This window comes from Megalopta genalis, chromosome 9 (genome assembly GCF_051020955.1).
Source record: "Megalopta genalis isolate 19385.01 chromosome 9, iyMegGena1_principal, whole genome shotgun sequence".
Taxonomy (NCBI): Eukaryota; Metazoa; Arthropoda; class Insecta; order Hymenoptera; family Halictidae; genus Megalopta; species Megalopta genalis.
In genome coordinates, this window is record NC_135021.1 from 16,057,819 (window position 1) to 16,080,528 (window position 22,710).

A 22,710-nucleotide genomic window follows, 5' to 3' on the forward strand; every position below is an offset into this window, starting at 1 on the left:
CTCGGGGGCCCCACGGAAGGAAGGGGCCCCCGAGGTAAGGTCATGCACCCCGCTGACCTCGGACCACCGACTCGTCCCCCTTTTCCCCGCGGGACCCCTTCCCATCGTGCTCTCTTCTAGCCCCCTACCAACACACGGTTCACCTCGCCTCGCTCCGCTCACCGTCCCTCGCCGCGGTTCGCGATCCTCCAGCGATCCTCCAGCGATCCACCAGCGATCCTCCAGCGATCCTCCAGCGAGCGTCCTTCTTGCCTTTAACGTTCCTCCTCCCTTCCTCCTTCCTCCTTCCCTTCCTTCTCTTCCTTCCCTTCCACTCTCGCTCATCCTTCTCGACCTCTCGTTCTCATCTTCGGTCAGGCATCGGCATCGGCATCGGCATCGGCATCAACATCGACTTTAGCTTTGGTTTCAACTTCGACTTGGTTCGTCTTCTCATCTTCGCGGCACCTTCCCGCACCGTCCCCGGCACCCGGTACCACCGGTACCGGTGCTATTCGACGGCGCGGTAGTTAACCCTGCTCGCGAACACGGTCTTCCTCGGGTCAGATCGTCTCTCTGTTATCCGCCGCTTATCGCTCTCTCGATTTCTGCCTCGATTCGTTACTATCCGCGTCGGGGATCTGCTCTCTTCCACTTCCTCGGTATCGCACCGAGCCGTTTAGGTGAAAGCTTACCGCCACGGGTCACCCGAATCGTTAAAGGCGGCTCGTTAAATTCCCCCGAGGATCCAAAATTCCTCGTGCGGTACGATTATCGGCGTCCTGATCTTTTGTTTGCGTTTTAAGTCGTCGATGAATCCGTCTCTTTTGTCCGCCGTTAGTAGATCGTTTTTATTTTATCTCGTAATAATAATAATTGTTATTAATAATAATAGTAATAGTAAATGACGATAATAATAATAGTTATTATTATATAATATACTAATTACTATGTAATAGTAATAATAATAGCCATTATTATATAATATACTAATTACTATACAATAGTAATAATAATAGTTATTATTATTATTATAATAGTTACTATATTATATTATTACTATAGTTACTATAGTACTTATAGTATTATTATAGTTATTATTACTAATAATAATAGTTACTATTAATAATAATAATAGTTATTATTACATATATATTAATAGTAATGATAATAATAGTTATTATTATTATAGTAATAATAATAATAGTTATTATTACATATATATTAATAGTAATGATAATAATAGTTATTATCATTACTATTATTAAATAATAAAACCCATTTTAGTCATACCCATTGTAATAGAAATGAAGTAGAAGTGGAGCAGTATTTGCAAGCCTAATTAAGTATTGAACAAAGGATTCTATGTATATCGCCGCATGAAGATCGCGCGCAAAAGCAACGTAATCCGTGTAAAAGTCTTGCAAGTGGTCAAAATTGTTTACGGTTATAACCATTCCGTTAAGACAATTGTACACGTCGTACGATGTACCGTGGGACCCTCGATGGAGATTACATCATCTCGAACATTCATCATACTATTTTCAAACAAGAGAATTCTACCACATTATACGGCGACAATAACAGTCTACACAGGGTTTTTCTTTTACAAATGTTAACATCTTCTGCGAACAGTTCGATTTCTTCTCTATCCCAGCGTGTTTCGAGCGTCAGGTGCATCTTAACCACGACTCCTACTGTTAACCGTTAACTTGCAATGTATTGCATGTTGTGCAAAGGGATTTCTTCTCTTAAATGAATAAATTTTGAGTGTCTTTACTCTTCTTGTTATTCTTGTCTTTCTCGTAGATTGACTTGATTTACGTTGCTTTAGATTGCTTTAGGTTGCTTTAGGTTGCTTTGCGTTGCTTTAGGTTGCTTTACGTTGCTTTACGTTGCTTTACATTGCTTTGCATTGCTTTATGTTGCTTGACGTTGCTTGAAGTTGCTTTACGTTGTTTTAGATTGGTTTACATAGATTGACGTTTACGTCTGTCTACACAGGTTTCCGTCGGTTTACGTCAATTTACGTCAGTTTGCGTTGGTTTCCGTTGCTTTACGTTGCTTTACGTTGTTTTAAGTTGCATTACGTTGATCTACGTTGCATTGGGTTGCTTTAGGTTGCTTTACGTTGCTTTAAATAGGTTGACGTTTTGCTTTCCGTTGCTTTACATTGCTTTACATTGCTATACGTTGCTATACGTTGCTATACGTTGCTATACGTTGCTATACGTTGCTATACGTTGCTTTACATTGCTTTAAATAACTTTACGTTGGTTTACACAGATTGGCGTTTACGTCTGTTTGCATCTGTTTACGTTGGTTTACGTCAATCTACGTCGGTTTTCGTTGGCTTACGCTGCTTTACGTTGCTTTACGTTGCTTTACGTTGCTATACGTTGCTATACGTTGCTTCATATAACTTCAAGATACATAGGCTGACACAGGTCTACGTTAGTTTACCTTGGCTTGCACAGATTGGCATTACTTTCCGTCGATTTACGTCAACATACGTCAATTTCCGTCGGTTTACATTGGTTCACATTGGTTTGCGTTCGTTCACTTCGATACACGTTGATTCGCGTCTCGGAGCCAGTGGGAAGACAGACGCGGAGTTGCGTGCCCCGCAAACGCATCGAATTATTTTCAAAAGTCGAGACATCGTCCCGTATAATAAGCGGACGTAGCCGCGACGCGACGGGGCAGAAAACGCGCGCGGCGGCAGTCGTCTCGTGGGAAAAACGCGACGCGAGGTCGCCGCGCGTGGAAAAAATATTGTCGACGGTGCGCGCGTACTTTGAATTCTTCCTGGGAAGACGGTCGCACATCGGTCGAATTCTATGCCCGGCCAGCAATGTCCTGTCTCCGGCGTTTTGCGTGCTCCTCGTCCTGCGACCCGCGACGTACGCGCGCGCCGAGTCTCTCGACTCGACTCGACTCGACTCGACCGCGCTCCTTGACCGTCCGTGTCGATGACCGTCTCGCTAGCGTTCGCCTCGAACAAGGTCAGATGCTATCTAGCCGCGCGATAGGTAGGGAGAGGAAGAACAACCGAGAAAGAAGCGCCGAGAGGGAGCGGGAGAGAGCACGGAAGACGAAAGTCGGCGCGGATGGTGGATCCTGGATCGCGGATCGCGGTCGGCCGAGGGCACCTACACGGAAAACTCCGAGGAAATTGGTCGGCGAGCAGGACAGCGGTGACCGATGGAACATGAGCGGGGAGAGCAGCGAGAGAGGAGCCGCGAAGGGGGGGAGGAGAGGAAGCAAAGCAGGGTGTCGAGCTGTCGAGGAACCGCTGCGAAACCTCGGACGGAAACGAGCACACCTGGGCCGAGCGTTAGCGCGAGTACGAGCGCGGACGTCGGTGACCAACTCGTGCGTGCTCCAACAAGGTCAGATGGTATCGTGCCGCGAGCAGCCAAGTTCACGAGGAGAAAAAGGAACGAATCTCGGAAGGGGAGTGGCGTGGGAACCTCTCGCAAGTTTTCGCGGCTGCGTGCCTCGGCTCGGAACCACCAGCGAGCAAACTTTCGCTAGGGTTTCGCGCCGAATGAACGCGCTGCTGACCGGAAGGAAGGAATGCCGACGCGGCGCGGCCTTTGGTTTCCCGCTTAGACGATCAAGCGATATTAGAGTATCGATGCACCGGCTCTCTCTCTCTCTTTCTCTCTCTTGCTATCTCTGCTTTGAAACAAACGTCGAGGAGCTTCCCTTCGCGAGAGCGGCCGACGCGAACGCGCCGCGTCGCCTCTCGTTCGACGAGTGTCAGCGATACGCTCCCGTTCACAGGGCGCAAATCGAAACGCGATTCCGCCTCGGCGAACTCTAACCTTACGAACTCCGACGTATCATTTTCACGACTCATTCTTAGGCCTTGCGGTCGATCCTACTATCTTCGAGTCGCGCGCCTTTCGACGGAATCCCGGCTGTTCGCGACTCGGCGGCGCGCGAAACGCTATGGCGGTCTATCGCGAGCAATATTGTTCGGTACGTACCTTCCCGTCGCATGCCCATCTTCAGGCACTTTTTCAACCGACAAAACTGGCACTGATTCCTATGGTGCTGGTCGATGGGACAGTTCCTACTCCCCCGACACGAGTACGTTAGGTTTCTCCTGACGCTCCTCTTGAAGAAGCTTTTGCATCCTAAAAAGAGGCAAAGTTACAGTTAAACATCTCGTCTACTTTCCTCGGAATTATTTATTGCAACTGTCAGAATCTCTCTCTCTCTCTTTCTCTCTCTCTATCTCTCTGTCTCTCTTTCTCTCCCTTTCCATTTGCCAACTCTTTCTTACGCTCGTTAAAAATTACGGGACTAATCGCGAATCGGAACGTGCGAGGCCGAACGATCGCTAAAAGCTGGGCCCGTGGAGCAAGAGATCTCCTCTCGCGCGATTTTCGGTTCGTTTAGAAGCGCTCTTTTGGAGAAACCGTTGGGCGATATGGGACAATGCGGGACCACGCAACGCGTTTCAAGACGAGTTTCGCGGAACGAGCCCGGAGCCAATTCGTATCGCGGCCGTGACAACAAGGAGCCTTCTGTACAGAGAGCTTCGGATCCAGATAAACGAGATCCCCCGATGGCAGAACGATGATCGGGGATCGTCGCGATCGCGGTCAATGGCAATCGTCGGCTTTCTTTTACTACGTTGGCGATCCTTCGTTGGCATTCTAAAAAACAACTCTTCTGCGACAAATATTTCTTTATTTCTATAATATCTATCTACGAGTAAAAGAGACGCAGACCTTTCCCCTTCCTAAGTATTCCTTAGTAAAGGAATATACAGGGTGTCCCAAAATTATGGTATTTTCGGAAAATGAGGAGTTCCTGAGGTGATTTGAAGTAACTTTTTCCTTTACAAAAATTTTTTCCGAGGCATCGTTTACGAGCTATTAATGAAAAATAAGGACCAATGAGGAGCGAGCTCGCCTGGCGCTGGGCGGCCGAACCAATGAGCAGAACTGGATATAGTGCGCTCGTTGGCTGGGCCGTCTCGCGCTAGTCGAGCTCGCTTCTCATTGGTCAGTGTTTTTCGTTAATAACTCGTTAACGATGCCTCGGAGAACATTTTTGTAAAGGAAAAAGTTGCTTCGAATGACCTCAGTAGTCTCCAATTTCCTGTAAGTATCATAATTTTGGGGCACCCCGTATGTTAAAGTGATTCAATTGAAATAGATATATTACGTAGCGAAGATTTGAACACGGAATACGAATTATCGAAAAGATTATCGTACATACGAACGTTCCTGTGAAGCATAACTATATAGTTGTAACAGTATTAAAAACTCCGTAACAAGTGCGACGATGATAAATATGTAACAGTTCATGGTAACGAAGATTTCTACTAGGTATAATAAATTCTCCCGAATTGTGTTCAGCTTGCAAACAAAAATGGACAATTTCGGAAGAGTAGACACGATTAGTCGAGCCTCGCGGCTCATTTTTATAGTTGCATCTCCTCTTCCCAAATGGTCCATTTCTGTTTACAAGCTGGACAATTCGCGAGAATTTACTGCACATTCTACCTTCGATGATTCAATCGTAATAACGAAGCGGCTACAGTAACGTCTCTCTAATTGACGCTCAGATTGTCTACAAAAATGGACAATTTGGGAAGAGAAGATACGATTATTCGAGCCTTGCAACTCGTCTTTATAGTCACGAATTGTCAGCAACTATAAGAACGAGCTGCAGGGCTCGAATAATCCAATAAAATCGAAAAATTAAAAACAATCCAAATAATCAAATAATTAACCTCCTGTTCCCAAATTGCTCATTTTTGCGCACAATCTGAGCGTCGATTAGAGAGACATTACCGTATTTTCGGCCTGGTCGGGCAAAAAATCGCAACAGTCGAGGTTGATGTTTGCGAGAAAAGTTCTGGGTCGGTCGAGTATTCGGTAACAAAATCCTATTGGGCGAGTTGGCGACGGCGACGGCAACGACAATGACAATGACAATGACAACGGCGACGAGCACGAGCGGCCATCGCACCGTGAGCTCGTCTGCTCGGCACTCCGGTTGCACCCGTCCTCCTGTTCGTCTCGGTGGTTGTCAGAATCTTTCTCGTCGTCGCAGCCGTTCGCATCCACGTCGTAGTCGTAATCGTTGTCGTCGTCCATGTTACGAAAGAGTCTCTGGGGTCGCCGTAACTACAAATTGCGTCGTTACACGCAAATTACGCGATTATAGTACGCGAGCCAACCTCCTCCGGGAGACACTGCGTACGTGCACCGAGGTGGCGCGAGAGAAATCGGAGAAATGGACCCGGGCAAAAGGGGGAAACGGAGGAAGGTTTTCTGCGAAGGAAGGCGCAAAGAGAAAGAGAGAGAGAGAGAGAGAAAGATATGGAGAGGAGACACGTTGGAGGCAATAGGGGCGCAAAGGGAAGGAAAGTGGAAGAGAGAGTGAGAGAGAGAGAGAGAGTGAGAGAAAGAAAGGGACTCAGACAACTACTGTTTATACTTTCAGATTGCAGCTTGCACGGCCCTGGAGAGCTCAAATTGTTCGCGTCATTGAATTTTCATTGCTGCGGCTCGTTCGCGGCCATTCCATTCCGAGTAGTAACTCGAAAGAACGTTTCCCGGTTCGCTTCGGAAGTACGCATCGGAGCGGACCGCGTGGACCGCGCGGATCGAGTTCACCGCGAGAGCGATTCGATAACGATTCGACTCGGCGCGTGATGCGACCACGCGACCAACGCAAGAGATTCTGCGTGATATCGCGTCACGAGAAATCGCCGAGAAAGAATAGTTGTAGAGTTAGTTGGGAGCGCTTCGGATAGCTTGACGTTAGTTACAGTCAATTCTCCCCAAAATCGCCCCTTCAGGTTCTAGACAAAAATGGACAATTTGGGAAGAGGAGATACGATTATTCGAGCCTCGCGGTTCGTTTATATACTTGCCGACTGTCGATAACTATAAAAACGAATAATCGTATCAACTCTTCCCAAATCGTCCATTTTTGTTTACAAGCTGAGGGACAATTGGGGAGAATTTACTGTACTCGGATAGCTGGAGATTAGAACAAGCAGCATACGGTATCGTACAAAGTATACTAAGACAAATGCAAAAATATACAACAAAATACAAATTACGAAAGAAGTAACAATCGAAATACATATACAGGGTGACCCAAAATTGTCTCGCAATCCGAAAGTGGCGGGTTCCTCGGGTCATTTGAAGCAACTTTTTCCTTTAGAAAAATTTTCTCCGAGGCACCGTTAACGAGTTATCAACGAAAAACAATGATCAATGAGAGGCGAGCTCAGCTGGCGCGAGGCGACCGAGCCAATGAGCGGAACTGGGATTCGTGCGCTGGTTGACTGGGCCGCCTCGCGTCAGCCGTACTCGATTCTTATTGGTCACTGTTTTCTTTTTAATAACTCGTTAACGGTGCCTCGGAGAACATTTTTGTAAAGGAAGAAGTTGCTTCAAATGATCTAAGGAACCCGCCATTTCTGGATTGCGAATCATTTTTGGGACACCCTGTATACGAAGAAGTAACAATCCTATTAAAACACTCTGCGGATCAACCAGTGAAGTTCGCGAAAAATTCACTTTTTAGGAAATATTTAATATTTTCAAAGCTAACAACAAGATTTTGATAACAAGCATATAACTTGTAATTTACTATAGTCAGCCAGACGGATCTGACATGCAAGATACGCAAGGGTCAACGGTGGTAGCGCTAATCCAGATCTGACGGAGTTGGTCGAGAAATGCAAATTGAGAAAAGCAAGAAATTTTAACGAAGAGAGAGAGAGAGAGAGAGAAAGGAAAGTAAGAGATTCTCCCCAGCGTCGCAGAATTAAAAATTTAATTTAATTTAATTCAATTTAATTTAATTTACTCAATAAACAGGAAAAACCATTTGGAGCAAGCGTTGCAAGGTGATTCGCAGGTAAATTCAGAGGGAAGCGCTCGCTGTTTAAAACGATTAAACGGGGAGAACGTGTCGAACGCTTCGCTATAACTATGTACAGTAATGTCTCTCTAATCGACGCCCAGATTGACCACAGAAATGGACAATTTGGGAAGAGAAGACACGATTATTCGAGCCTTGCGGTTTATTGTTACAGTTATAAATTGTCCACAATTATAAAAACGAGCCGCGAGGCTCGAATAATCGTATCTCTTCCCAAATTATCCATTTTAGTAGACGATCTGAGCGTCGGTAAGGGAGACATTAATATATTCGCATCGACGAGGACGCGACGCGTGCAATTCTGTTCGCCAGAGGGGAAGCGTGTGCTAGTTTACGTGTCGAAGAAATATTTTCCGCGAGTGCCGGCGGAATGCCGGGCGAAGGGAGAGGAAGGAAGAGGTCGAAGGGAAGGAAATCGACGGGGAAGGACGTGGCGGGCGAGAGGAAGCGGCAGGACGATTCGATTCGGTCGGTAACATTTCGAGTTGGCCGCGTAGAATTAACGACATTGTTATAATTAATTAGCAGGCCGGGGCGGAGAGGCGGCACGGTGCGGCGGTCTGGTGGAGTGGCTGGCTGCGGGGCGGCGGGCCGCGGGGAGGCGCGCTGCTCGGAGCGGAGCGGCGCGGCGGGTAGATAGCGGGGGCTTCGTTAGCGAGATAATTGGTCACAGAGGATGCGTTCGGGATGCGTCGCGCTTCGTAATTCTATGATCGATGCAAGCGCTGCCGCCGCAACCGCTGCCACCATCAAGGTACACACCTTGGTCGAACGGTCGAACGGTCGCGTAGTCGGTCGGCGCCTACCCAAACACGTGGAAACGCAGGCACACACGCGCAGGAGACGAGAATCGGCGCGGCGCGGCGCGGCGCGACGCGGCGTGTGCAACCGCGTAACGCGCTTTTGCCTCCGAGATCCTGTTGCCGTTAGCCAACGTCTTGCCCCTCGTGGACTCTCAGACGCGAAGGCTCTAAGCCTCCGAGGTTCGGAGGAAGCGAAACTAACGAGAACGACGCGGCGCGCGCTCGCTCGCTCGCGCAACCATCGCGCCGCGTTCCTCTTCCTTCTCCTCCTTCTTTCCATCGCCGGACGATGCACTCGCGTTGCATTCCCACCTTGCCCCAGTGGTCGCGTGACTAGGAATTTTGACCGGTTGCGAACCTCCGGAGAGCGACCATTCCGCACACCGTGGAAGCAAACCGCGTTTCTAGTCTGCTCTGCGCGCGTAGACAAAAAGTTCCGCGGAGTCCTAGAATCTTCCATGCTCGCTCGCATGTGGCCGATGCCCCGGCGACTTCAACGGGGATCGGGTGCGCAGATGGTAGCGCGATCGGAGGCTCGTGCTCCGATCAAAATTCAAGACCGCGTTACGAATCGTCGGTCGGCACGACGTTTAGCGGCGTTGCTGGATGCTGCTCGTTCGTTCGGAACGAAACAAACTCTTCGGTCGGTCCGATGGAATCGAAACTCTGTCTTGGATGAATCGCAATTGTTTCGAACGTGTCGAAACTGTTTGGATGAAGCGAAACGGTTTTGGAAGAATCGAAACAGCTTCGGACGAATAGAAACTGTTTCGGACGGATTGAAACAGCTTCGTTTGAGTCGAAACTGGTTTTGGATGAATCGAAACTGTTTTGGGCGAATCGAAACTGTTTTGGACGAACTGAAACTGTTTTGGACGAATCGAAACTGTTTTGGACAAATTGAAACTGTTTTGGACGAACTGAAACTATTTTGGACGAATCGAAACTGTTTTGGACGAACCGAAACTATTTTGGATGAATCGAAACTGTTTTGGAAGAACCGAAACTGTTTTGGGCGAATCGAAACTGTTTTGGGCGAATCGAAACAGTTTCGGATGGGTCGAAACTGTTTTGGGCGAATCGAAACAGTTTCGGACGAATCGAAACAGTTTCGGACGAATCGAAACTGTTCTGGACGAACCGAAACGGTTTTGGACGAATCGAAACAGCTTCAGATGAGTCGAAACTGGTTTTGGAAGAACTGAAACTGTTTTGGAAGAACCGAAACCGTTTTGGATGATTCGAAACTGTTTTGGACGAATTGAAACAGTTTTGGATGGGTCGAAACTGCTTTGGATGAATCGAAACTGTTTTGGAAGAACCGAAACTGTTTTGGATGAATCGAAACTGCTTTGGATGAATCAAAACTGTTTTGGACGAATTGAAACAATTTCAGATGGGTCGAAATTGCTTTGGATGAATCGAAGCTATTTTGGATGAATCGAAACTGTTTTGGACGGATCGAAACAACTTCGGACGAATCGAAACTGTTTTGGACGCATCGAAACAGCTTCGGACGAATCGAAACTGTTTTGGACGCATCGAAACAGCTTCGGACGAATCGAAACTGTTTTGGACGCATCGAACCAGCTTCGGGCGAACCGAAACTGTTTTGGAAGAACCGAAACTATTTTGGACGAACCGAAACTGTTTCGGACGACTCGACCAGCATCGAAGAGGGTGGTCCGCTTCGGCAGACTCCGCGGATCGTTGCGGAGACGGTGAGAAACGTTCCCGGTTGTTTCGGGAAACAATACGACCGAGGAGGATCGCAACGCACGCGCCTCGAGGAGAAATGAGATTAATAAAGATTAGCAAAGTTGGAATAATATAATATGATCTCGTTAGAGCGATTAGCCCGCTGCTAGGAGCAGCCTGCAGAATGTCTGGCTTCTTCGTGAGCGCGCGCGCGGCAGGGTACGCCAGGCATAAGTCGGTAAGTCCGTAAGTAACCGTAAGACTCGAAGGGAGAACCAGAGACCCCGAACAGGAAGCCCTTTGCAGCACACAGCCCGCGTCGCCCATCGCGCATCGCGAGCGGTGTGTACCACAGACCGCGAGACCGGAATTAAATTTCCTTTCCTTCTTCTATCCGCATGGCGTATATGAGGTACGCGCGCCTCCTTCCCTCGGTCAACACTTTTTTTTAACCCTCGATTGAACCGATGCCGATGCCGGTAGCGATGGCGATACCGATAACGATACCGATACCGACATTGATACCGACATTGATACCGATACTAATGCCGATATTGATGCTGATGCTGATGCCGATACCGATGCCGATATCGATGCTGATACCGATACCGACATTGATACCGATATCGATACGGATACCAATACTAATAACGAACCCTATTCATATCCGTTTTCGTAGGAAACCGATTCTTCTTTCTTCCGCTAATTCTACAAGAATGTACGCTTTGTCGCTTCGCTGGTCCTGGTTACAACAGCTCCGTGTTTATTATTATTATTATTATTATTTTTGTTATTTATTTTCCGGCTGCTAGACCCTTTTAAATCATGCTAATGAAATTCACATAATCCAGAATAAAATAAACATTATGCAAGATTTAACCCTCGCGGTACCACGACCGGGTTTTCTCGGATCCAGAGCTCGAGGCCCGACTTGGCCCTTCGACGCTTCATACCGTTTGCCGTTTGTTTGAATAAAAGTAGGGTTAGATAATAGTGACAGTAATAATAATATAGTAATAATATAATAGTAATAATAATATAGTAATAATAGTAATAGTAATAATATATTAGTAATAATATATTAGTAATAATAGTAATAGTAATAATATATTAGCAATAATAGTAATAGTAATAATAATATAGTAATAATAGTAATAATAGTAATAGTAATAATATAATAGTAATAATATAATAGTAATAATAATATAGTAATAATAGTAATAATAGTAATAGTAATAATATAATAGTAATTGTAATAATATGATAGTAATAATAGTAATTGTAATAATATGATAGTAATAATAATATAGTAATAATAGTAATAGTAATAATAATATAGTAATAATATGATAGTAATAATAATATAGTAATAATAGTAATATTAATAATAATACAGTAATAATAGTAATAGTAATAATAATATAGTAATAATAGTAATAGAAATAGTAACAATAATAATGATAATAACAACAACAAAATTTTAGTTCAAAATGTTTGTATACACAAGAAGCCACTCATGGAACTCCGCGTGGACGCCCAACCACCGGTACTGCGAGGGTTAACAACAGATACAATGACTCACAGAGTGCTTCCGAAGAAATCAAGTTTTTTCCGATGCAGCTTCGAGAACCCAGAAAAGAATTTTTAGGTTTCCCGAGGTTCCAGCACCCTGGTTAAAATTTCAGGTTTAACTGAGCTCGTCGCAAGCGGTACAGACGTATTCGCGCCACAAACTTATACGGGACGACTCGGTAATACGTCGGTCTCGTTTCATCTTGCAACGCTGGTAAAAAAAAAAAAACCGTACGTATTCTACATACATAGTACGTCGGAGAGATCGTAAGACGACGAACGAACGAACGAACGGGAATCGTTTCTAAAAAAACATGACATTCTATCGTCGAGGACCACGACGACGAGAACGGATTTCTACGCGCTACCGATTTACGCGCGTCGCTGCGATCGAAAGAACGCGCCGTAAAATACATCGAGACGCGGTGGTTCGTTGAAATCGTTCGGTTACGTAAAGGAAGTGACTCGATCGAAAAGAGCTCGAAGTCTACGCGAGGAATTCGTTATCATCGTGACGCGTGGAAAAAAAAATTGAACGTACACGCGTAAGTACATACGTACGTTTCTGGCGACGCTCGCGACGTGTTATCGGATTTATAATTATTCAAGAATTGGTCGTGATTTCGAATAGCGTGTACATGGTACTATATACTATATATACTAAGTGGTTAAACTCTACTTTCTGTAGAATAGCCGCGATGCGAATTACAGTAATGTCTCCCTAACTGACGCTCAGATTGTCCACAAATGTGGACAATTTGGGAAGAGGAGATTATTCGAGCCTCGCGGCTCGTTTTTATAGTTATTGACAATTCGTAACTATAAAAATAAACCGCAAGGATCGAATAATCGTTCTGCGGACAATCTGAGCGTCAATTAGAGAGATAATTGATGTAATATGAAAGCAGGATGTCCAAATTGTGCATCCGAATTCCAAAATTGGCCCGGTCATTGTAATACAAAGCAATCTCGTATTATTCCCCTTAACCCTTTGCACTCGAGTGGCGACTCTGAGGCATCACTACAATTTGTTATAAGATAATTTTTACATTAACAAAGTTTAGATGTTAAAAAATTGTTAAAAGTGACACAACGGTTACACTTTCGCCGCAAAGACTCAGTTTCGCACGCGTAAAATGCACTTTGTCGTGTAAAATGGAAACGCCGTAAGTCAGAAAAATGATTTTAGATTTACGGTTAAAATAGCTTCGAGTGCAAAGGGTTAAAATACTTGGAAACTATCTATAGATAAGATCTAAGATTTCGTAACTACGGGATATCACGTCGTTACAATGCTCCACGAATGTAAAATCGGAGAAGAAGACGATACCAAGATCCCGTATCGAATGGACAGTGCTTAATAGAATACGGTCCGGGCTGTTTCCGCGGAAACTCTTGCGTCTAGAGATTCATAAAAAGAGGGGTTCTTGCTATAAAGAAGAAAAGAAATAAAGTTTTAACTATAAAGGTTTTTATTAAGTTCGACTATTTTTAGATCTCCGGCATCTCGCGACCAATCAAGGAAACCGCTATTTTTAGCCATCCGGCGTTTAATACAGATCCATTGATGGAATAATTAAAATCGTAGCCGTGCGACCTGCGACTGAATCGTACAGCGAAACATTTATTGAGGTTAAGCGATAATTTGTCCGGTGTACACCGAGTCCGAAGCCCGTGCAAATCCTGTTGAAGCGAGGCAGTGCAGATAGGACTGTCAATACAGCGAAATATCTTGAAGTTATCGCTGATAAAAATGACAAAAAACGAGGATCCCGAAATGAAAACTCTGGGTGCGGGCGCCTAAAATAAGCGCTGTAAATATTGGAAAAATTCTTGGCAAAAATTCGACGGTTCCGCGGTCATTTTTTAAAAATAAAACTAATTAGCCGATCAAGTACGTTATCAGTTACACCGAAGGCCTTCGCCGCTTAAATAGATTCGGAAAGCGTCGACCGGAGAAGAGGAACGGTCGGCGCGTCGACGACGGTGATTTCCAGGATTCGATCGCCGGCTAGGTTGGTTCGAGACGCGAATCGATCGGTTCTCGGAAGAAAGAGCGGAAAGAGAACGGAGAAATGGGAAAAAGGCGATCACGAGGGTAGTCGAGGTCGAACCGCGAACGACTATTGCGCAATAACCAAAGACGAAGAACCTTGTTCCAGACGTGGTACCGCGAATGGGAGGATCCGGAGTCGCTGTAATCGGCAGATTAATGTTCGTTTCTCGAACCTAATCTCGGCCGAGTCGACCGGAGTGTTCCGGATTCGTCCTCAACACACCGTCTCGCGCGTTCTCCTATCGCCGAACCGGCGAAGAATCGCCGAAACGCCGAATCGTCGGCGAGCCGTCGAAGAGCCTTTCGATTTACGGCCCGGGGAATAAAGCCCGGGACCACGGTCCAATAACCTTGACGATTGGTAGGGGAAACGGTGGCAGGACAGCCGCGAATATCAACAAGTTCGAACGAGAGGGAATAGACTGCGGGGAGGATCGGCTTCGGCGACTCGCGACAGAACTTTGATCGCCGGCGCGAGCTCCTTCGGCTCGCGATCTCGTCGATCGAACGCATCGAAAGTCAGTCCCGACAAATTGACGATAATTCGCGACCGTTTGACATCGGTTGACATCAAAATCAATTCGTCGTAATAAAGCGATCGCCGACAATCGGGCCGATTACGCCAATGAACGTCCAATGTGGAAGGCGTATGCGGTATGCGGCATGCGCCGCGCGGCCGGCCGGCCCCATCGATGTTTCTATGATTCTCAATAAAGCGCTTCGACGTTCGCGTCTGCCGCTGACGTCGACGCCGCCGTCGATGTTCGGCCGCCCCGTTTCGCCGTGAAGCGATTCCAACGGCGTCTTACGTAACCAGCTGCCGGAATCGAAACTAACTGGACGCGTTGTGACGCGACACGGCGAGAGGGGACGCGTTCAAGGAACGACGTCGCCGCGGCAAGGATCGAGCCGACTCGCGGAAAATTCACGACCTATACCAATGTCGGCGGCGAAGACGTCGCGTTCCGAACGAATCTCCGGAAACTCGACGGCGAAACGAAACGAAATACACAGGGCGCCACAAAAATGTCTCGCGATCCGAAAGTGGCGAGTTCCTCGGGTCATTTGAAGCAACTTTTTCCTTTAGAGAAATTTTCTCCGAGGCACCGTTAACGAGTTATTAACGAGAAACAGTGGCCAATGAGAGGCGAGCTCAGCTGGCGCTGGTTGGCTGGGCCGCCTCGCGTCAGCCGCACTCGATTCTTATTGGTCACTGTTTTTCGTTAATAACTCCTCAACGGTGCCTCGGAGAACATTTTTGTAAAGGAAGAAGCTGCTTCAAATGATCCGAGGAACTCGCCATTTCCGGATTGCGGGACATTTTTGGGACACCCGGTAGAATGGAATGGAACGGGATGGAATGGAACGAGAAACGGGGAGGAGAAGAGGTGACGAGCAACGTCGAGGACCTGCCGTCGCGAGATCGCCTAGGGAAAATCAAGGGGTGGCGAGTAATTAAGATTACCACGAATAGAAATTATCGTCGGATTAAGCGCGTTATCGTGGTACCGCTAACAGCGGGTAGACCGGGAGAGTGCCACGGCTTAACAATGGTAAATATCGTTAGCGCGACTGTAATTGGAACACCAGGGAGAGGAGTCGCCGCTGTAACTCGAGCGTTCAATTAAGAGACAGACTCTTAACCCGCTCGAATCATACGTTTCCAGGCGTCGAATCTTCGTGCAGTCTGTGCCCGTGTGTCCGAGTTCGAGTCCGAGCCGGCACAAATTGTTGGAAATTAACGAATCCCGAGGGGCAGGGGGGGAGGCAGGCTCCCTTTCGGTTGCCACCGAGCGCAGCTTGTTCGCCGCGTATTATTTTTAGCGGCGTTTTAAACGCTAACGTCATCGGTCAATCGTCGCGACGCGGGTCGTCCGAAACGAGGTTTCGCGATCGATTCGCGTGGGATTCGTCCCTCGGTCTAGATTCCGATCCGATCGCCTAGATCCCGCGGTTTTCGACCGGCGACGTCCGTTCGCTGGCGACGAATCGCTTCGCGGAGAACGGAGAAGCAACCGGTGTTGCGGTGTTATCGCTCTATTCGCTGAAAGTATTTGCGTATTTTCGCGCGGCGTTCGAAGCGATCGGACTCGGCAGATTTTTCCGCGAACCTGCGTGGATTTCGCAGGGGGAAGGGTCTCGCGCGAAGGGAGAAACGGAGGAACGAAGGGCGGAGAACGAAAGAGCGAGAGATATAGAAACAAACCGGCGCTCATGAATTTTAATGGGAGCTTGGTAGGCGATCCATTGGCGCGCGTTACGCGGACAAGTGCAACGAGTTAGCAGCGGGTATCGTCGACTCGATAGAAAGAGGGAAATTCGGCGAACCAGTTGCCGTCTGTTCGTGCTCCTTTGTATATATCGGGATCCCTGTCTGCCCGAGGAGACGGATAGTTTCGATGCGTGACGGATTAAAGAGAGACAGCGAGGCGCGATGAAAAGGGAACGGTGAAAGATAAACGATGAACGGGGCACGGAATCTCCGGTCTCGGTCGCCCCGAAACTGAAAGGGGTGCGCGAAGGCACTCGTGTGTCTCGTGTCCCGTGGCCCGTGTCCCATGTTTCGTGCACGGTGCACCGTATATAGCGTGTCGCGTGTCCCGTGCGTGTCATCGCGTCCCGCACAGCTTCCGATTTTATCGCGATCAGGTGTCGAACACTTGTTCCGCGCTCGATGCATCATCCGCGATGAAACGCCCTATCCTGTAATCGGCGCGTTCGACTTCCAGCGACTTCCTTCGCACCGGATCGGGCTGGATCGCAACGAACCGGACAGGCCGCCGGTAATCAAGACGATCGAGCGCGATAAATCACTCGCGAGATATAAATTACCGTCGGCGATCCGATATCGATAAGACGTAATTCGGGATAATAGGGAGGAACGCGAACAAGCAGGGGAGCGGAGCTCGTCCGTCGTGGCCGGGCCCGTGGGAGGATCTATAAGTCTTCATTTCCGAGAAACCCCAATAGATTTCGATTAACCGTGTCGATCCACACGTCCGAACCAATCGCGGAATTTTTCTTCGTTACGACGCGACGGACCCGGCCCGGACCTTTTTCTTACGCTGCTTACGCTGCGAGAATTTCCGCGCGTTCTCGTCGCGAAGACAGCGACGGTCGTCCGATTATTCCGAAATTTCGACATTTTCTTGGAACGCTTTCGGTATTGTTTGCGATCGTTTCACCGAATCGGTCGTATGGACGCCTCCGAACGGCGTCGACGTTTGAAACATCGTACCGATCAGGATACGTCGCTCATAGATCGTTCGCAGGACAGAGTTCTTCGATCGATTTCAGCCATTTCACGGAATCGGTAATAACCGAAGGCGGCATTCGCGCCGCGATAGGAAAAAACAAGCGTACGCGTGTATGCACGCGAGGCAATTAAACATTCCGCGACCATATGGAATCGCGTGAACGCCGGCCACGGTTATTATCGATTCGATAAAACGAGCGAATCGGTGAAAAAACCGCGGCGCGTGAACGAGCTGTTACGTGGGAACCAACTCGCGGAATGTATAATAGAATAGAACATTCGGCAAGTTCGTACAACGGTGACCTTCTTCGCGTTCGATATTCCGCGAACGTTCTTTTTAACGCGTGTGGTGCTCCCGATATGAATGTAACGCGCGAACGTACGACGATAAGCCGACGCGGAAAACCGGCTTCTTGCCCAGACCGGAAACTCTCAGCCACGCGAACACGGTTCGGATAGCTTTTCAATTTGCCGTTGGCTCTCCGCCGGTACTCTCTCTCGATGGAGCCGATAACTTGTCTTTCTCGAGAGCGACTCTCGATAATTTTACTCTCAGATGAACACGCACCCTCGGCTGCGTCTCCGTTCGTCTCGCCGCGATTCCCGTCCCCGTTAACGCAACATCATTATTAGGCCCGGAGAACGAGCGCGCGAACCTTCCCGGGGAACACCCCGCCGCGTTATTAATGGGGTATTTTGGTATTTTCTTCGGCGGCCGCTCGGAGCTTTGGCACACGTCCGACTCTCGACGCGACGGGACCCGCGACGTTTTCAGACACGAATCTCGCGTGCCGTTCGAATTCGGATCCGCGGGGGTACGTGAACGAAGAGACTTACCCTCGCAGGTGAACTGGCCGTAGTGCTTGCCGCTGCTCTTGTCCCCGCAGACGACGCATTCGATGTTGGGGGACTTGTCGGTTTGCGAGCTGCCCGACTGGGAGCTGTTCGCCTGGCTTCCGGGAGTGGTGCTGGGCGGCAGCGGGTCCCTGGGCGTGAGAACCGCTCCGGCGGGCACCAGGCAGGTGATGTCCTCCGGCGTCGCGGAGGGTGTCAGGTGGGTCGGAGGCATCGGCGGCGGCGGGGCGATCTGGATGGGGCCCGGACCCGGGCCCGGGCCGGCGCCGGCGGCGGAGGCGGCCGCGGCCGCGGCGCCGGCTGCAGCCGCGGCTGCCGCAGCGGCGGCTCCGGTCGCGGCCAGGCTGGCCCCGGGGTCCCGAGAGGGCCACGAGGGCGGCGCGGCTACCAACGCCATGGAGGCGGTGGTGCCGCGCGCCGGGAACCCCACCTCCAACGTGGTGGTGAACTCGGGGTGGTGGTGTCCCGTCGACACCCGGCCAGGGAACAACGTCGCTGTCGCGGCCGGGTAAACCACCCCGGCAGTCGCCAGGGCGTCAGCGCCTCCTGTCCCGCCTCGAACCACCCTGCCGGCTTCCTGTTCGCGAGAGCGACCACCGGCTCCTCAAACCCTTCGCTGGATAGATACTTCTCGGTCGCGCGATTCCGCTTCCCTTTCTGCCTCTTCTTCCTCCTCTTCTGCTTCTTCCTCTTCTCTTCGAATGCTTGCCAGAGCCTGGCGCACCCGCGCGAACCGCCCTTCCGAGAACTTCTCGAGACAGGTCCTTCCACTTTCCTCGTATCTTCCCGCACGGTTCCGTGAACTGGCTTCCCAGTTCCAAAGCACTTCTCTCTCCGAATCCCCGCGTATCTCGCGCACCACGGATCTCCGATGCGGCACACGATCCTCACTCACTCGCGCACTGTGCTAGGTCCTCGGATCGGGTTCGTCGCACCGTGCGGCATCTTCGTCGTTTCCTCGACACGGCTGGTCCCCGACCGTCGAGAAACGAGATCGCGAATCTGTGGGCTGTGTCTGGTCGGCGATTCACCCGCGGGCCACGCGATTCGCGACTCGCGATACACTCGACTCGCGAGTTACAAACGCACCGGTATATCGTTTCGATCGCGGTCCGTCCGCCGGGCCGTCCGCGACCGGCCGACTCTCTCGATTCCTCGCGACGGCACTTCACTCTCCCGAACGATATTCCGCTAAAGAAACTGGGGAACGCAGCTGCTACGGTTCACCACTGAACAACAACACTTTTTTCTTTTTCTTTTTTTTTTTTAAACAACCGCACCGGTACGGCGAACTCGATCGCACAGTTTCAAAATGGAGGCCCGAGATACGAACTCGCGGTCTGCGAAGGGATCGGGACCGGGACCGGGATCGGGATCGGGATCGGGATCGAGATCGCGATCGCGCGCACGCGGTAGATCAACCGCGTATCCTCTCGTCGGTGTGGCCGAGGTATCGTGGTGTATCGACGCTGGGCGGATGCGCGGTGGCGCGAACCACCGAGACACGAGGCGGAGAGGGTGTGCGAGACTGTGCGCGCGGTATTCGCGGTACTCGCGGTACTCGCGCCGCGGGACAGACGGCTCGTCGATGGTGTACGTGCGGCGGGGAAGGGAGCGAACCACAGAGGGAACAGGGAACAGGGAACAGGGATCGGAGAACGGAGGACGAAGGACGGAGAAACGGAGAAACCGTGGCCGAAAGGACGCCGGTGACGGAAGGTGGGACCTGGAGGATCGAGGAGAAACAGGAGCGAGCGAGAAACCGCGAACGCGGGGGTGCGAGGGAGAGAGAGTGTGTGCGTGCGTGTGTGTGAGCGAGAGGGAGAGAGAGAGAGTGAGAGTGAGAGAGAGAGAGAGAGAGAAGGAGCGCGCGCGCGCGCGCGACCCAGTCGATAAGCTGCGCGTGTGCCTCTATGTTCCCTTTGCGCGCTCGTGCCGTCACAAGTAGGAGGAGGAGAAGAGAGGTGATACTCGACTACCGCCTCGATACGACTATTCTTGGGGCCGACCAGAGACCGACTGCCGACTAAGACGACCCCTGACACCGACCTACCCCCCACCAGCTCGAACTCTCTCGCGGGTTTCTCGCGGGTTTTCGCCGGTTGCCATGGCTACCGAAGGTGGGGTCGAGTCCCGGGCGCGCCCCGATGCGACTCTCATTGGCTGCGAACCTGCCCTACCCTCGCGCCCTCCGGCCGCTCTCCTTGCCGCTCTCGCCGCTCTCCTTGCCGCTCCGATCTAGCCGAGCGTCCTTCCGCGTCCACTTTGCCGCCGAAGAGCATAGCATACGCTCTTTCCTCTCCTCCTTTCCTCCTGTTCCCTTCTCCAACGGACCTCTCTCTAGCCTGCCCCGTCTCTTCGCTACTCCACTCTGCTCTTCTCTACTCTTTTCTACTCTTCTCCACTCTTCCCTTCTTTTCGCTTCTCTTCTCTTCTATTCGATTCCAATTCATTCCCGATTCTGGCTAGCTTTTTTTGCTTCCTCCCTTTCGCTGCCACCCTCGCCCCGTCTCGCTCTCGCGTTTCCCCCCTTCGCTCTGCCTCCTCCCTTTCCGTCCGCCTTTTCCTATCGCGCTTTCCTTTGCTCGTTCTCCGTTCAATCGGGACGGTCCTTTGCCTTTTTTCAGCTTCTTTTTGCTCGTGCAGGGTTACCCGGTTTACCGATTTTTCGATACACCCGCTGAAATCGAACCAGTTTCGCGGACGCGCCGAATCGCTCGGACCTTTGTCGGCACCTTTTTCGGTCTCGTAAAAACCTCTGTGTCTCGCGTGCTTTTCTCGTTGAACGAAGCGAACGCATCGACTGGCAGAATGTCTCCTGTTCGTCGAAAAAATCGTTATCGATCGTCGCTTCGCGGCGAGAAATTTGAACACGGCGTCCTTAATCTTTCGTGGTTGAACAGTTTCGAATTTTTCGACGAGTCGAGCGATCCCGGTTTTCAATTTAGATCGTTCGCCGAAGCGTCGAATCGGCGAGAAGACGCGCGTCCAACGAACTCGTTTAATAACGCGTTACGTAGTTGCGAATTGATGCTAACGATGTACGATGAGAACGTTGCCGGTCCGTTCGGGTGGAGTACGAAGCAAATCTGTTCGAAGAGATTCGTCAAGGTTGAAGCAGGGGCTCGTACCTATAGTGGAACGGCATCGAACGTCTCGGTAAAATACGACGTTGGTAGGACGATAAGGGAATCGTTGCTCGTCTTTCGCGGATTTTCTTAGGTTTCCTTGGATACTTTTACGGGAGCAGTATTCTAGGTGGATCGCGATGCCATCCGGGAAACGGAGGAGGAAGACGGGTCACGGGGCGAGAGGGCGCGAGGGCGAGAGGGCGAGAGGGCGGCGACCAATGGGGACGAGGAGTCAAGTGGGGCGCGAAAAATGGGCCGGGCCGCTTCCATCCACCCCCGAGGCTAAGGGTGAGGGTAAGGGTGGCCGCGTGAGCAGCGGAGTAGGGTAAGCCGGCAGCCTCGAAGACGACCGGGCCGTCGTCGCAGGGTCAGTCGGGTCGCAGGCCTGAACCTCTGCGTTTCTGCGCCTTTGCGCTTCCGTGCTCTCGTGCTCTTTCACTTTTGCCCTCTAATCTCTCCCTCGCTATCTCTCCTGCATTCTCCGTTTCAGCGGTTTCACCGACGCCGCGGCCAATTTACGAGAGTAACGGATCTAACGTCGCGATCTTGCCGCCTCGCGCTCGCCGTTAACGACACCGTCGCACGATTTAATGCGATTTCGTTCTCGAAACCGTGGCGTACGCGCGCCGTTTCTTATCGACCGCAAATATCATTCGATATTTATTCATTCACGGAAGGAAATCCCTTCGGAACACCAACAATAGATCGCGAGGAGACGCGAAGACGATGCACCCGACGCTCGAAACGGCTAGAAAAGAAGTCCATCCGCTTGCAGTAGATGTTTAAATTTCTAAAAATCCAGTTTAAGCTGTTACCGTCGTCGCACTAACTATCTACAACGTGATACGATTCTCTCGTTTTAATATAGTATGTTGTTCGATGGATGTCCGGGATAAAATCAAGCAAGAGCGGCGTAGTAACAGCGTCTGCTTATCGCCGGATTTAAGGATCGATCACCGTTTTCGCGAAGTCTGCTCCAACTTCAACCAAAAAATACGAACATTCTTCGTTTTTTCTCAGCATGGCTTTCGATACTCGAAATTTTACTTCGTTGGTGTCATCTAGAACGATTTCGAACAGCGATCTGCAGCGATCTTCTCGAGATGAATCGCGATCGAATTTGCAAGGACGAAACGGATCGGCAACGAGAACACGAAGATCAATTCAGAAGTAGAAGTTAGGAGGAAACGGCTATCGAATTTGCGTTCTCGTAGCGAAACGGTTAACGGTAACGCGATCTTCCGCCGATCGAACCGGTAAATGCCGTGGTAGCCGGGCGGGGGTCAACTTTAGGTTGCCTTCGTCCGCGGTCGAACGTTTCGCGGGACTGCTGCACGAACATCTGTACGATCGAGCAGCAGCCGGGATCCGAAGGTTCTCCTTCCTGGTAGTTACCGACTCGGATGATCGCGGATCGAAGATAGGCGATTCGGT

General features: G+C 49.9%; 2 protein-coding genes across 2 annotated transcripts in view; one reads left to right on the top strand and one right to left on the bottom strand.

Moving 5' to 3' along the window:
* Positions 1-20,180, bottom strand: part of svp (COUP transcription factor 2) — a 104,588-nt gene extending 84,408 nt beyond the window's left edge. Inside the window, exons 1-2 of the mRNA XM_033487219.2 lie at positions 18,128-20,180; positions 3,975-4,124 (exon numbers count right to left, since the gene is read on the bottom strand). Of these exons, the coding sequence (XP_033343110.1) occupies positions 3,975-4,124; positions 18,128-18,542 (565 nt within the window). The 5' untranslated portion in view covers positions 18,543-20,180. The remainder of the gene's footprint in view (positions 1-3,974; positions 4,125-18,127) is intronic.
* On the top strand, positions 5,580-11,126 carry LOC143260024 (uncharacterized). Its single transcript, XM_076524553.1, has 2 exons — positions 5,580-5,645; positions 10,885-11,126. Exons 1-2 carry the CDS (start codon positions 5,580-5,582, stop codon positions 11,083-11,085), a joined length of 267 nt encoding a protein of 88 aa, XP_076380668.1. The 3' UTR covers positions 11,086-11,126.
* Positions 20,181-22,710: the final 2,530 nt, after the last annotated feature.